We start from the raw sequence: 16155 nt of genomic DNA on the forward strand, positions 1-16155 counted from the left end.
TGGATTTTAAGTAGTGCTAACTGTAGCTTGATTGATGTCCAGCATTACACATTCTGACTCAGTAATAAAAGCAGAAGCAAGATCCATGGCTGGCTTTAAGTGTACAAGTAAGCTAAAGCATCACCCTGGAAATGTTGAGATAGTATTGAACAGCAATAGCAGTTGTCACTTGTAACCTGAAGTAAACAAAGAGGCAGGTAAAATTAGCTGTAGCAGATAAATATGTGGCTAAGGTCTATTAATTCAGTAATGCTTTGTTACATTAAATTATTGTCTGACAGTATTTCTGGTTTGTTTATTAATTTAATGTGTGTAAAGCGAGGATAAGATTACTAGGTTGTCTGCAGTTTGGGCAAACTTTAGTATAGACTGAAAAAGACAAACAACAGAAGAACCCTTAAAGAGTTTGTTCTTCTCCCTGAGGTGGAGCATGTTTGGAGTATACTGCATTAAGTTGAGGGAGTTGGGGTATCTCTCAGAGTTGGGGTGTTATAGAACTTTGCCCCCTGTAGAGAACTGATTTGATCCATTACTGTTGTCTGCACTGTTTTTCATTGGAATGTCATTTTGCATAGATTGAATTTGATTCACTAACCGAGACTCACTAACCTAGACTAGTAGTACACTACCTGTAGACCAAGTTTCATATAAAGTGGTATAGGACTGTGTCTTTTTTATGTTGCATGATGTTCGTCATTTTCTCTGCTGACATAGCCTATGGCTGTAAGGGTTATTTCCTGCCTTGGAAACAACAGCTAGCCAGTTTCACAACACTCTAACTCCTTCACTTGTTCTCTGGTTGCTGATTGGTTAACTCCTTGCAGGGAAATCAGCACCAGAAAGGAGAAACCTTCAGTACTTTTCTGCTGTCTCAAGAGAAAGGAGCAGAAAGTTTCTTGAGAGCAGCAGCTTTTTAATTATTTAAGCAGTAACCCATGGCTGGGTGTGGGTAATGCTGGGTTTAGCCAACTATGCTGACACTCAGCCATGGGTTATTGCTATTATACAATGACAGTATTTAAGAAAAAATATACTTACTTTTCTTAAATAATGTCTTTGTATAATGCCTCTGTGCTGCCCTTCTGCATTTTTCTGGTATCCTGGGGCTTTTTCTGATGGACTGCGCATGCGTATGGGACTTGTGTTCCCATGCTTATGCAGTACATCAGCGCTGTGCAGAGGTAGCAATGGAGGAAGGAAGATCTCCATTGCTTTTTTTTAATTGAAAATAAAAAAAAGAAATCGGGAGATGTTTTATATTCGGGAGAGAGGGGACAGACAAAATAAAAGGATAATCAGGTAAGTTTCTTTAATTATGCAGAACGTACCTGATTAGATTCTTACTTTTGTCTGTGCTGTCTCCCGTTTTCTTTTTTGGTGCAAAAAAATAAAGAAAAGTAAAAAAAAAAAAAAATTACGAGATATACTAAAGAGAAAAAGTCCGAGCGACCAGACCTTTATCTGCTAGTATATTCTCAGATTTACAATGGGCTCGCTGGTTGGGCTGGCCAATCAGCGTGCTCGTTTCTGAATATTAATTCCCAGTCATTGTACAATTATTTATTGTATTTATTTGCTTTTATGTACCAAGAAAGTCCATCTGGGAACTGAAATGCCTATTTTCAGAAGAGACCTTAGGAAAAAAGCTATAAAACAAGGATAGAAATACATGTTTGACAAGTCAAAAGAAAAACAGTTAACAAACATTATTTGCAAAGTATTTCAAAATAATCAGCAAACGTTGTTTACAAAGCATATCAGAGTAAGCAAATACATGTTTTCAAGGTATTATGCGTAAAACAAAAAATATTATATTAATGCACTTGCATAGTGCCATAGCAGACAGTGTTATGACTGCATACTTCCAACTGTAGGTGTGGTGCAGCTGCATAGTTATTAGCTGTCATATGATATTTTTGGGCAGATTTGAATTGTTGCACATTTAGACTTCACTTCTGACAAATATGTCCCAACAGGGGAGCCCTTCCACTATACATTTGTTTATAGTTATATGTAGCCTCCTTAAAAAAATGTATATTTGTGTGTGTGTGTTTTTTTTACCTAATTTTAACTGTTCTACGTTAAGCATTTTCTTAACCGCCAGAAGTTTATCAGGAAAGGCCCTTATTACACTACTTCAAAGTATCAGGGGCATTTTCTCTAAAGTATCAGGGGCATTTTCTCTGTAAAAGTGTAGTGCTTATGCACTTTTCTTTGCTTTTTTTCAGGATATATATATATATATATATATATATATATATGTATATATATATATATATATATATATATATATATGTATATATAAATTATTCAAGAACATGGTATGTGCTGCTTGTGTACACATCATGACAGCTTATCTGAATGTACATTTTCTGTCAGGACACTGAAGAGGAAGGAGTGGTCAAGATGACAGGGAGTTATGTAGTGCATATATAACTTTGGAATATGAAACTTAATTTTCAGAGTTTTCTTGGTAATTAGTTTTATTATATAAATTTTTTTAAATTCTAACATATGTGCTGCTTACCATAATGTCCTTTTTGCTATCAGTACACTAAATGTGAGGGAACATTTGTGTTGATAGGGATTAATATATTGCTTTTAAATTTCAGAATATGTTTTTAATTTTTCAAGAGTTTGTTAGGAAATTAAATGAATTTGTAGACTGTTTAACTGTCATGCTTATGTGTTGCTTATGCTTACTCATGATAACTTACCTGAATGCCCATTTTTCTGTTAAGATTTTAAATGTGAGCAAACATTAGGACAGTTATTAATGTTTTTTTTTTTACTTTTTAGTAAGAAAGCTATTTTTCTTGATAATTTTTGAGAAACTGAAGTGTTTTTTTTCTTTTATTTTTGGACTTTGAGAGGTCACACTTAGCACTGCTTTTGCTTACTCATTACAACATCCCTGAACATTCATTTTCTGTCAGAGCACTGTCAATTTAATTTTTAAAGTGCAGTCAGGGATATTATATATTACTTGTGCATTTACTTTGTGTGAGGACTGTTAAATGAACCATAAGTGCAAGTGTGTGCAGCTTGTATGCATTGTATAACAACTTACCTTCAGACCAACTCTTTCCATCAGTTCTTACTGGCAGTCAGACTTTCTCCTTGACTACAACATGGATACATACTATAGTTCTGCTGGTCCTTATCCCAACTTACCTAAAAAGAAAAAAAAAAACAGTTAAAGCATGAGCCCTTGCCTTCAGTCAGTGCCTCAGCCAATGAGGAGTGACTCTGCAATGGCCATTACAGGTTCCTACGACCACTTACTGGTTCTTCTAATCCATCTGTAGTACCTTTGCCAGCCATTGTGGGCCAGGACTCAGACATGTTCTCTTCAGTTCTTCCAGTGGTGCCTTGAACAGCATAGGAGAACCAGCTTCTTTGGGTCTGGGAATAACTCCAGGAGATTCTTCTCTGGGTAGTTGGTGAAATAAACCTCTTGTCTGGCATCATTTTCCTTCCCCAGACTGCTCTTATCCCAAGGATTTTGGGCTTAAGAAAAATAAACAAAGTTAGCATTTTGACTATTAAGGCAACAATTACCGTTCTTAATGGACATACTTTTACCATAGACTCTACTTCATTGCAATAGTAGATCTTAGTAATTTAAGATCCTTACCTGGTTGGTGGACTGATTCTGAAATCCCTGAGGAAATTTGTCAGAGACTTCCGAAATGGATTTTAGCACAGTTCCCTCTCATTTTGTTTTTATACACTGGGACTCTGGGTCTGAAAACAGGGCATTTTCCCCATCTCTATGGGAGGAGTTTTATTTTTTCAGTCCATTTCCAGAAAGATGTTATTGATTTTGTGGGATCAAATGTTTGTTTCCTTTAAATGGAGGAGATACTACCATGTGGTATAATTCAAGGTACCATTTTATTCTTTTATTCCTCCCATATTGCCAGCCTTGGAAGAAGTTTTAGATTGCTGCCTGCAATAATCTTTTTTCCTCAATCTTCAGTCCCTATACTACAGACAGGTAGTGCAGAATTTCCCAGTGTGGCAAAAAGTTGTGCCTTTCCAGATGAATAAGAGGGTAAGGCACTGCAGGTTTGTTAAGATGAATTTTCTTCAGCTTCTTCTATATTCAACTCGCGGTGGTGGTGCTGCGGTAGCGTTGTCGCCTCACAGTAAGATGCTGTCCGGTTCAACTGTCAGCTAGAGCATCTTCTGCGTGGAGATATGCGTGAATGGGCGTACCTTCATTGAAGGTTGTGCGTCCGGGCTGGTAACTCGGCACATAAAACTCAACTACCAATCATTAGCGGACCGGAGTTCCTCTGTGGCGACCCCTAACCGGGAAAAGCCAAAAGACGCAACAACAACTTCTATATTCAAAATTCTGTAGGGCAGAGGTTAAATATTTTATATTAATATATAATTTTATAATAAAACATTTTCAGGCTCTTTAATACCAATTCTAGTCCTTTCTCTCTCTGTTTGGTTGGGAAAGTGGCAAAGTTTGTATTGCTGACCCTTCTTGGTCTGTATATAATATTTCCTGTGCCAAGTTATTTAGTATCCTTACATTTTAAAAGATGTTTATCTTCACTTCCCCATGCCCCTGCATTTGATTACTTTTTTCCTAAATATCAAGAGCCTTTCCTTTAGAATGTTGTTTTCCTTTTTTCTGGATTTCTAGATAAAGATACAGATTCCTCCCTGACTCTTTCTCTTAGGATGGGGCTTCTAAGTTGTTTTATAGATACTTCCATATAAAAGGGATGCCTGTTTTAGAGTCAGGTGATTATTTTCCTGGATACTGTCCTGAATTTCTCCTATCATTCCTAGACTTCTGCATTGGAATTGTTCAGGGCTCTAGCATTCAAGGCATCTTTACTTCTCATGATTTCTCATGCCTGGTTGTACTTGAGATAGAGGTTTTGGTTAATGAAGAACTTGTGAAACTAACCTTCTGTTAAACTGGAATTTTGATTCCCTTTTAGCTTTATATAATAGGAACTGTATACATGGAGACAACTGTGGTTTTGATTCCATGTCTCCCATTTTTTTTGTCCTCAAATTTCCAACTTAGTCTGTAATCATGGATGTGTCAGATTTTACTTGGATTCTAGTTTCAAAGGGGGTAAACATGCCAGGCCTATGTTTACCTATCAAACAGACCTAAGCACTTAAAGGTTCAATGCATGTGAGCTGTGCTACATATTTTAAAATCTCTTTATCACTGTGGGTTCTGGGACCTTTGAAGGTGCTTATAGACTTTACCACTGTCTAATGGTACATTGTCTAACAGGGGGACGGCAAGTTTACTTTTTGTGCCTTCTGGCTAGGATGGCTTGGAAGTTACCTATTACCTAACACTGTTAAATTTCCAAACATTTTATGTTTTGTCAGAGCAGAGTATAGCGCAGATAAACTGAGCAGGACCTGGGCAGATTCTTGTGAATGGAAATTGAATGGTGAGGTCTTCCATTAATTGATCCTAATGTGGGGAACACTTCAGAAAGGTCTGTTATCCTCCTTTCAAAACAGGCAATAAACAGGCAATTAAAGAAGTTTTACTCCAGGTTTCCTTGCTTACTGGCCTGGAGAACAGGTGCTTTGTCATTCACTTTTACTGGAATGTTCCTGTATGTTTTGTTTTTTTCCAACCTTTCCACTGTTTTCCAATGGTAATTTTAATATTTCAAAAGAACTCTCTGTACACTTTTGTGGTGACTCCCTTTTGGCCCAGGCAAGATTGGTTCTCCCTTTTTTTATTGAATTGCCCAGTGGCAATTACTTCATCTCAGACTGGATCTACTCACACAACACAGGGGAGTTTGATACACCCCATTCTTAAAAGCTTTGCTTGGATGATTATTTTCTGACACCTTAGTGGTGCCGTATTTCTTGAGGATATGTAGCAGGTATGAAAGAGGCATTAAATCGTGCTCTTATGAAATCTGTGATTTCTGAGTTGGAGAGCTTTCTTAATTGGTGCCTCACACATAACCAGTATCTTGTTTGAGAGTATTACCACTGGATCTCCAACATTTCTGTGGATTGCTATCTGGTGACTTTTTACTCCTGTGATAAGTATCATTTTTCAGTGACTCCTTCATAGGTTCATAGGACATTATTAGGCTAACGGCTCAAGAGCCTTCACAAGCCTAGCCAATATAACTTGATATACCTGGTATGTGTGTCCACTAGGGGCATGATGAAGATGTGGGTTTGTGACTATGCCTTGGATATTTTTACAGATTTTTACCAATTGCCCTTATCCATAAGGGTTATAAGTACCACCCCAGGTGTGAATTTATGGTTCCCCATCCATCAATCCAGATTGGCCTTGAAAAGGGCAAAGGAAGGACTGTGCGTTGCATGAATAGGAAGCCTATTCCAAAGAAAAAGCTGTCACTGGGAAACATATCTGTCTGTCCAGATTGTTCTGTTTGACACACTGACTAGGTTCATATCCCTGCAACACGTGATCTCTGTGCTGTTTGTCTTACGGATGTGGAACATCTCCATCAGGGCTGGATTTGGGAGCGCCTTTTAGGTCAAACAGGTTGCCCCTTAACAGTCAATAAGAGACAGAGTAAAGGGAAAGAGCTTTCAGTCTGTCCACATTGAACTTATTGCTTACACCATGTATTTTCTTTGCAAGGAACTTTTGAGGTTGCTCGAACTGTTGAAGGTGCCTGGTCAAGTATATTCCAAATGGTACATTGTACTCAATTATTGGTCTAATGAGGGCAGTATACAGTGGGGCTATAATCTCCCTAGATCTGAATTCCATACCTTTAGTTGTTCTCCACTCTTTCGGAACAAAGCCTGTCCAAAGACTATAGTTAAATAACAATCATGTTGGATAAATCACTATTCAAATTATTTAAAAGGCAACGTGCTGTAACTGATGCCATGTTTTTAGCTTTGGAGAGTGCTGTGGCTGTCTGTTCTTTAGTGATACTAGGTGGAGGAGTAATAGAGGATATCTTGAGGAAGAACTGGGGGTGATGGATGAATGAAGTTTGAACTAAATTTATCGCCCAGCAGATTAGATTTGTCGCCAGCTGGGTGTAAGAGATGCCATCAGTCACTAATTTTGCAGATTGTTGGGTATTGTCCTCAAGATTGCGGACATAGCTGAAAACTGCTGTATAGTTGTCTTCAGTCTTCAGCTTAGGAGGCTATTTTTACCTCAAAGTCAGCTTTTAGAATCTTTACTAGTTTCTTGATTCACTTGTTTAAACTAATGAATGATTTATTGCTCTGTTATGTACATTCCCTCTTATTTCTCGACAGGCTTTTTTTTCTTTTTGTTATACAATCTATTTAGACCAGGGGTCCATCAAGGTGTTTTGTACTTGCGGTTTGACCTGGGCTTATTTCGGCTCGGTTCTGCTGTTTCTATGCAATTATGTGGTCATACAGGGCTTTAGCATATTGCTCTGCATAGGCTACTGTGTTTATAGGATTTGGTTGAACTTGGAATAATGCTATGCTATTGCTTAGTAGAGGGTAGTTTGCCTTAGAAAAGTTTTTTAAGTTCTTGGTGTTCTGTGGGGGGAGGGGGGTCTGGTTTACCATAATTTCCAGGGAAAATGCTTTGTGATCTGATCTTACCAGCAAAGACATGACACATGGGGGAGCACTGCTCTGCCATATTTGTGAGTATCAGATCTAAGATATTTGTTCTCCTGGTGGGAGTGCAAACCAATTGGTTCAGGGTGTTTGAATTTACAAAGTCAAGGAATCTTTGGGCCTGCATGTTAGTGTTAATGTACGCCTCCCATGGAGGGGTAATTAAAATCACCCATGAATATGATATTGGGCTGGATGTTAAGTGATTCAAGTAGCTCTAGGTATGATGTGTGGGTAACCTGGTTGATGGAGGGATATCTGTAGCTAATAAGAATTTGGTCATGGATTTTTCCCTTAGATAGTTGAATATGGAGTATTTCTAGCATGTCATATTGTTTGACCAGTCTTGAGGTGAGATTATCCTTTATGTAGATAGATACATCTCTTCCTTTAACTCTGTCTCACATTCAGTGGGTGGACAGAATGTATGATAGGCATGTTAGCCATGCATAGCTGGAGTGCTTTCTGTGGTTTTAAACCATGTTTCTGTGACTGTGAAGATGTCAGCATTCTCCAGAGTGAACAGAGCTTACAGGGAATGCATTTTCTTGTTGAGACTCCTAGCAATGAGTAGCAACACCTTTAGCTTGTCCTGAATATTGTTTGTTATATTGGAAGGCTTGTTTGTGTGACAGTGCTAATAAAATGAAGAAGAGGGATATATAATGTTTTAACCAATATCCCATAACCTAGAGGTGACAGGTGTAGACCATCCCTGGCAAAGCAGCGTGGTCTGTCGACCATGTCCTTCTAGGAAATATTGGACCCCTTCAGAATGATACCAGTAGCTAAGCCAATTTTTAAAGTCAATCATTTTATGTCTGTATTGTGGCATCATCCTTGGAGACAGTAGAATGCTGCTCAGTGTTAGGCTCATACCTGCCTGTGACACATATTTAGGGAATTCAGTCATGTCTCTCTTAATATAGTCCAGGGAGGAACATCTCAGGTCATTCACTCCTACATGGACTATGACAGAGTGTGCTTTCGTGATCTGCTGGATCTTGGCCCCTGACAGGCAACTGTAACCCTTTCTTTATCTAGCCTTGTAAGGAGGACATCTGTGTGTCTCACACTGGCATCACCTATGACCAGAATGTTGGGTTTTGAACTGTTTCACCTTATGGGCTTGATAGTTGAGGCACAGTGAGATGTGGCTTTATGTATTGTGCTGGTATGAATCTTGCTTGTGTGAATGCGGGGTTTCTGAGGGCTGTGCCTGTGAGGCCTTTGAGACTTGGGAAGATTACATGTCAGCATGTCTGCATATGTAGGTCTAAGTTGATCTTTATTAATGGGTGCAGTGAGGGGTGTGTGTGAGTCACTGACAACCTGCTTGTTGCATTTAGTGTCTGTATGTTAGAGGTTGGTCTCCATTGAAATAAGTACATCTGTCACATACTGTATTTGTTTGTTTAAGAATTAAGTGGTTGCTAGTGCATGTGAGAAAACTGCTGTATTGCCTCAGGATGCCCATGTCCACCAAGTTGGAAACAGAGATGGTAGGAAAGTGTCTTTCCATGGACGCCAGTCCTAGTATACTTACAAGGGGTATGAGTGGTGGGTGTATATAAATGGAACAAGGTGGGGGGGTGCCTTCTTGCTGTAAGTTCAGTTAATGTAGTCTGCAGTACTGCCCAGCACCCAAACTACAGTGTTAGCAGTGGATACTAAAATGAGGCAATGTTAGTGAAAAACAATTCCCATCTGAATGCTAAATGCTGCTCACTATGTAAACTTGTTGCCTGGTGAGTGCCACAGAACTGAGGTAAAGTTCTGAGACAGTTTTATATGGAAATTTTGATTCTTGGCATGTATGCATATACAAGGCACTGTAAACGGACGCTGTGCAAAGAGCAGCTTTGCACAAATGCAAGGCTTAAATATGCTTAGAAAAAATGAATAAAACACTGTCTAAGCCCACAGGCCAATCAGATAAACACACAATGCGCTGACTACCAGCAATTCCCAGCTCAGATGAGTAAAACCAGCCCTCTCCTGCCACAAAATTGCAGACTTAGACACAATGTAAAATGACTGGTTTGAAGCCCAAGTGTAAGCTTTACAATTTCATAGATAACACTGTATTTAGTATAGAACAGAGCACAGCTAGAACTTGAAGAAGTACAGATAAAACTGTTAAATAACACAGTCAATATTCACAGTGGATGCAAAAATGTATACTTAGAATTGTTTTCTTATCCTTGGATGGCATTAGGTGCTCATAAAAATCATTCAAGGTCTCTGGCATCTTTGCCAAATGATGAACAACTCTGGATAAATAAATTAATATCCGGCCTCCATCATGGTTGGTTTAGCTGGTAGTCAACCCATATAGCCATAGGCTGCTGTAGCAGTGGGAATGATAAACATAATACAGTTGTGTAAGTTGCACTTAACATGACAGTATGTGTTTAAATTCCTCACTGCTGCAGTAGCCACACCCTCCCATCATCCTCCTTTGTCTGTTATTTTTGTTTGGGGTTATAAAGATATTTCCTGGTAATTCATTGACTTAGATCTTTCAGGATGAGTATTGCTTCCTTTTTTCTTTTGGGCAAGAAAGTCCTGAAGGTTTTCTCCTCTCTGGTGCTGGTTTTCCACCAAGTGGTTAGCCAGTCAGTAACCAGAGAGAAGTGGAGGGGATTTAGAACTTTGTGAAGCTGGTTGGTTATTGTTTCCAGGGCAGGGAAACAACCTATATAGTCATAGGCTTTTGAAGCAGTGAAGAATTTAAATGTCTACTGTTGCAATAAGTTTAGCTTACAAAACTGTACTTTGTCTAATGTCTCACACTCCACTTGCCCACTGAGGTTGTGTAAAATGTTGTCAGCTGACATACATCAAATGTAAACAAGACAGTAATCTCATGAATGCATATTCTGATTTCAGCCACCTACGACAAACCTCTATCAAATTACTACCAGTACAGCATGGGAATTTTGGCATTGTGCATAAATGGAAAGAAGATTGACCATCATGTGATTGGGAGACTGATTCAAGCTGAAAAGCGCAAGAAGTTTATGCACCATGATTCTCAATCTGTTGGTAAGTTTCTGGCATGTATCATGTACTACTTAATGTTTTAAGACATATATCTTAATGTTGAATGAGCTATCAACATTTTCCTTGCATTGGGGCCCATTGGGAAGCAAGTTAAGATTTAATAAATGTAATATTAATACTGAGCAAAGTGTGTTCTTGAGCAGTCAGGAATTTTTGTTCAAGTAGTTTATTTTTTTAATTTCCTTTTTCCACTCATCAGTTTCCATTGATCAGTTTGCCCATGCTTTCTTTTTGGCAGGAGCCAGTCCCTGGATGCTGTTATCCAGGCATCAGTCATGTTTTTACTATGCCCTTTCCTGTTTCCCACCAGGGTTAAATAATAGAGAAGAATTTATAATGTATTTAAAAAGAAAGGGATTAAAACATTAGTATTTATTAGGGCTGAAGCAACAAAATAATTAAATAAACAAAAGGATTATAAGGTTTGAAGTAATTAAATATATAAGAATGAAATTAATATTTTTGTAAGTTTTAAGGTTAATTATGAAATGTATTTGTTATTTCAATTAATTATTGATTTTTAGTGCATTATATGTTTTAGAGTAAGAAATCGTGATTTTTTTAGAATGGTATAGATCATGCGATTTTAAGTATAAAATAAGTTGAATTTTTTTTATTCTGTGTCTGAAGAAGTCTCTGGTATTTTGGGAGACGAAAGCACTTACCTTAGTGCTAATAAAGGGTTTGTAGCAGTGGGAATGATAAACATAATACTGCATTCTTTCTTTGTGGTTTTGTTGGAGTTGTTTGGATTTAAGCTGCTTTCTTGTGGTTTTGGAACTAGTTGCAGCTGTGAGCTATGGAAAACTGGACATTAGCAGCAACGAGCTTTACAACATTACCTTCAGGGTATATACTGAATGATACACCCACTGGCTTGTTTATTACTATTGCAGAAGTGAATGGTCAGTCTACAGCTATGAATGAAAGAGGTATGAACTATTTGGCAAGTGAGGATGTTTTAAAAGGTTGTTTGGCCCCACCAATTAATCCATTTTTGTTAAATGGAGAGTAATACATACCTTTGACACTGAAAGCAAATCATGGTGAAATGTTTGCCAAATTAGAAAATGAACTGGTGAAGTTAAAACGTTTACAATGGGACAGTCTTTTTTTTTGAGAACAGTATGCAAGCAAAGAGAGTCCCAAAGGGGCTAAAGGCTATAAATTTACCTGCTGGAAGAGACTTGATGAAGGAATTAGTAGACAGATGGCTTGAAATAAACCAAAAAGCAGGTCTACAGTATATACACTATTTTAGCAGAAACAACTGATAAAGTGCGTGGTATCTTCAGCAAGCTGAAAGAAATTACTTCTGCTGAAAATTTTAATAGTAAGTTATGTGCCATTCAGGAAAATCTTATCAAACATAATGATGCACTAAGTAACCGTAAAATTAAAATGTTCGAGCAAGATAGAAAAGACTATGAAGGGGGGAGTGGCTTTAGCCTATGATTTAGAATTGCAGAGAGAGTCTATAAATGTCGCAAGAATTCCTAATTTGAATCCAGCAGGAAATGAGAGTGGACCTGTACGGAGATCAGAGCGGTTAAATGGAAAAGATAAAAATACTACAGCTTCAGTGGATAATGGTGGTAAGAAAAACAAAACCAGTACTGGTCCGAAAAATGTAAATGAAGCTTCTGTGAATGTAATTAAGAGTCCCAATGTAAGTACGAATATACAGACTGTTGAAATGGGTGAAATGGGGGCCCAGGTGGTAACAACAGCACAAATGGAAGGCCAACAAGTGATAGAAGTTTATCAAAGGAGAAATGGAAAAGAAAGAACCTGGGCCCAGTTGACGGTGAACAGATGAACAGAAAATAATAGATGGAAACAGACAAAAAAAACAGCTTTGTGAGAAAGGGACAACGGAAATCGAACTGAATGGAAGCAGTCATGGAGGGCATAGGTACTGTTAATTTTAAAATAGTCACCTTTCCAATTATTATTTGTCTAATGAAGAATGTTATGTTCTTAGTAAGGGTTGGAACTTTGCACTAGCCCAAAGAGCAAACAAGGTACAGACTATTAATGAATTAGGAATTATGTGAGAATGTTGAACTTTGAAATAATGTTTGACAAACAAGATAAAAAGAAGTTGCACTGTTATAAGCCAAGTTGTTTTAACCCATCTTTACATAAAGAATTGGAAATGTTCTTAAATATTTGTGAAGAACAAATAATAAAAGTTTTAGAGAAAATGACTGAATTTAAATATTTTGATTTATCAAGGAAAGAAAAAGAATGTTTTGATAAATTAATGAAAAATTAGGAGATTTTATTTTTGAAAGCAGTCAAAGGGGTGGTCTCTTGTGGCACTTGATAAAGTGATGTATGAACAAAGAGTGGGTGAAATGTTGGCAGATGAAAAATATTATAAAAGAATCAATGAAAGAAGTAAAGCAGGGGTATGGGATGATAGATGCATGTATTGAAGAATGGTTTATTACTGGAAGAATTGATGAAAAAACAAGACGTTTAATCAACAGTAATCCAAACATTAGTTGGATCTTTGGAATACCGAAGATCCATAAAGATTTAAATGAACCACCCCGAGACCAATTGTGGCAAGTGCCAATAGTAAAACAGAAGCTTTGTCTGTTTTTGTAGATAGACATCTTTAGAAAGTAATTCCAAAGAATGTAACTTATATTAAAGATAGCTTTGATTTTCTGTCAAAAACTGAAAATGTAGTGGTGAGGGAAACTGATTTATTAGTGTCATTAGATGTCAAATCTTTGTACACTATGATTCCAAATGAAGAAGGGTTGGATACTGTGAGAACAGAATTGTTGAGAACAAAAATGTATTCTCCCAATACTATTGGGTTATTAATGAAAATGATAGAGATTGTGCTTAGTTACAACTTTTTTTCATTCCAAAATGATGTCTATGTTCAAAAGAATGGTGTAGCTATGGGTGCAGCTTTAGCAGCCAGCTATGCAAATGTGTTTATGCATGGGTGGGAGTTGATCAGTATACTTGAAAAGTAAGTTTAAGGAATATATTGTGAAAATGTTTTGTTTTATTGATGAGATTTTTTTTGTTATGGAGCAGAACATTCGATGAGTTACATGAATTTGTAAGCTACATTAACAGTGTGTGTTCCTATTTGAAATTTACACATCAATATAGTTTTGAAGAAATTACGTTTTTAGATATTATTATATATAAAGAAGGAAATATATTATGGACTAAGGTGTTTAGAAAGGAAGTACAAAACAATATGTACTTACATTATTCAAGTATGCACCCTAAAAGAACAAAGTTGAACATAGTAAAAGGACAACTGAAAAGAATTAGTAACTTAACTAAGAAGGAATTGTGATTTTATGAAAGAAGCAAAAGATTTATGTATGAAAATGGAAAAAAGGGAGTATCCAAAAGAACAGGTTGATAAATTGTACAAAGAACAGTTAGATAAAAGGAAAAGTGAATTAAAAATCACTACAAGAAGGGAGTCTTACAATTATAGGACAGCTATGGCAGTCCATAATAGTATACATTCTAATGCTATCAAAAATATTATAAAAAGTAATTGAAGTTTATTTAGAACTAATGAGGAATTACTAGAAAAGATAGGAAATAAACCTAATTTTATTCAGAAAAGAGCAAAAAGCTTTAAGAATTATTTTCAATTGAAATTAAACCCTCCTAGAGTGGAAGAAAGAAGATGTGGGATGGTCAAGTGTTTTAATTGTAATATGTTTGACTTCTTATATATAGAAAGTAATGAATTGGAAGTGGGAAACAATAAGGTTAAAATAACTGGAACCTTTAGTTGCAAAGTCAAAAATGTAGTCTATATAATTATATGCCTGGAATGTAGATCATTTTATGTTGGGAGAAAACACATGAATTATGCAGAAGAATTTATGAGCATAAATATGCCAGTAAATCGTGTGGGAAGAAATAGCCAGGGAATTGTTATGGCTAGGCTTGTATAGGCCGTAGGGCTGATAGCCTAGTACCAACCTATGAACCTATTCAGATAGGAGATGAGAAAAACTCTGAGTAAACACTACAAATATAAGAAGTGCAAAGTAAATTTTTGGATCCTGGTTTTAGAGAAATTAATGAATGCAGCCAAATTAGTAAATATTGAAGATTAACTTGCTTGGTTGGAATATTGTTGGCAAGTGAAACTTAATGCACGTTTCCCATGAGGGTTAAATAATAGGGAAGAATTTATAATGAATTTAAAAAGAAAGGGATTAAAACATAAGTATTTATTAGGGCTGAAGCAACAAACTAATTAAATAAAAGGGTCATAAGGTTTGAAGTAATTAAATATATAAGAATGAAATTAAAATTTTTGTAAGTTTTAAGGTTAATTATGATATTTATGTGTTATTTCAATGAGTGTATTATTGATTTTTAGTGCATTATAAGTTTTAAAGTGAGTAGGAAATCATGATTTTTTTTTTTTTTTAGAATGGTAGATCATGTGATTTTAAATATAAAAGAAGTTGAATTTTTTTTATTCTTTGTCTGAAGAAGTCTCTGGTGTTTTGGGAGACGAAAGCACTTACCTTGGTGGTAATAAAGGGTTTGGTTTTCCGAAGCTACTGCAGTCTTTCTTTGTGGTTTTGTTGGAGTTGTTTGGATTTAAGCTGCTTTCTTGTGTTTTTTTAACTAAAGAAAAAGAGTGGTTTGTGTGCCAGGCACTTCACAGCTATCCTGCCATCAACAAGCTGTCCTATTGCTGTTTTTCAAGGTTCAATGGTCAACTAACTCTTTTCATTGCTGGGCAGATATGTTTCCTTTGAGGAAGAAACTTCCACTCTTACTTTTCATTACAGAAACTGAACTTTTAAACGGAAGTGTTACTTTTAGGCACTGTTATGATATGTTGTTTCATTCTATGCTTTTTCTTCCTCTGCTGTCAGCCTTGGAGGAGGTAGATACTGCTACCTGTAACAACCTTTGTTCCCAGACTTCAGTCCCTAATAGAGCAGATAGGTTTCACAAAGTTTATCAAACTAATAAGTACTTGTTTTCTCTCCTTAGGTCTGACCCTACAGCTATTTTGTCACCAAGTTTATCAAACTAATAAGCACTTGTTTTCTCTCCTTAGGTCTGACCCTGCAGCTATTTTGTCACTTATGCCAGCAGGTAACAGGCTTCAAGGATCATTCAACCCTTCCACTCCAGACATAGAGTGTAAGATTTTGGACTGATTTGATAAGAGAATGTTTTCTTCTTCCTCTTTATTGTATAAATTTCTTAACTATATGACCCATAAGTGAAAGATTTTGCTTTTTTGTATATACAGTTTAAGAAATCTGCCTAACACTTTTCCTTCAGAGGGTAATGTTTATCTCAGTTCTGTTATTTCCAGCATGTCTCATCTGTTGAAACATGCTTTAAGAAATGTGTATTATAGTGCAGATACTATGTCTTGGACCTCTGGTTCTGCTTCTGTTTTGAGGGGGTATGCAACCAGATGTTTTTTTGATGAGATAAATGTCT

At 36.7% G+C, this 16155-nt stretch overlaps 1 protein-coding gene across 5 annotated transcripts in view; it reads left to right on the forward strand.

Annotated features, from left to right (window-relative positions):
- TCN2 (transcobalamin 2) overlaps nt 1-16155 on the forward strand; it is a 2080282-nt gene that overhangs the window by 1460738 nt on the left and 603389 nt on the right. For all 5 annotated transcript variants that reach the window (XM_044068453.1, XM_044068452.1, XM_044068454.1 and 2 more), the window contains one exon: nt 10504-10659. In XM_044068453.1, coding sequence (XP_043924388.1) covers nt 10504-10659 — 156 coding nt within the window. The remainder of the gene's footprint in view (nt 1-10503; nt 10660-16155) is intronic.

Source organism: Protopterus annectens, chromosome 4.part0 (assembly GCF_019279795.1).
Source record: "Protopterus annectens isolate FY-2018-M chromosome 4.part0, PAN1.0, whole genome shotgun sequence".
Taxonomy (NCBI): Eukaryota; Metazoa; Chordata; order Ceratodontiformes; family Protopteridae; genus Protopterus; species Protopterus annectens.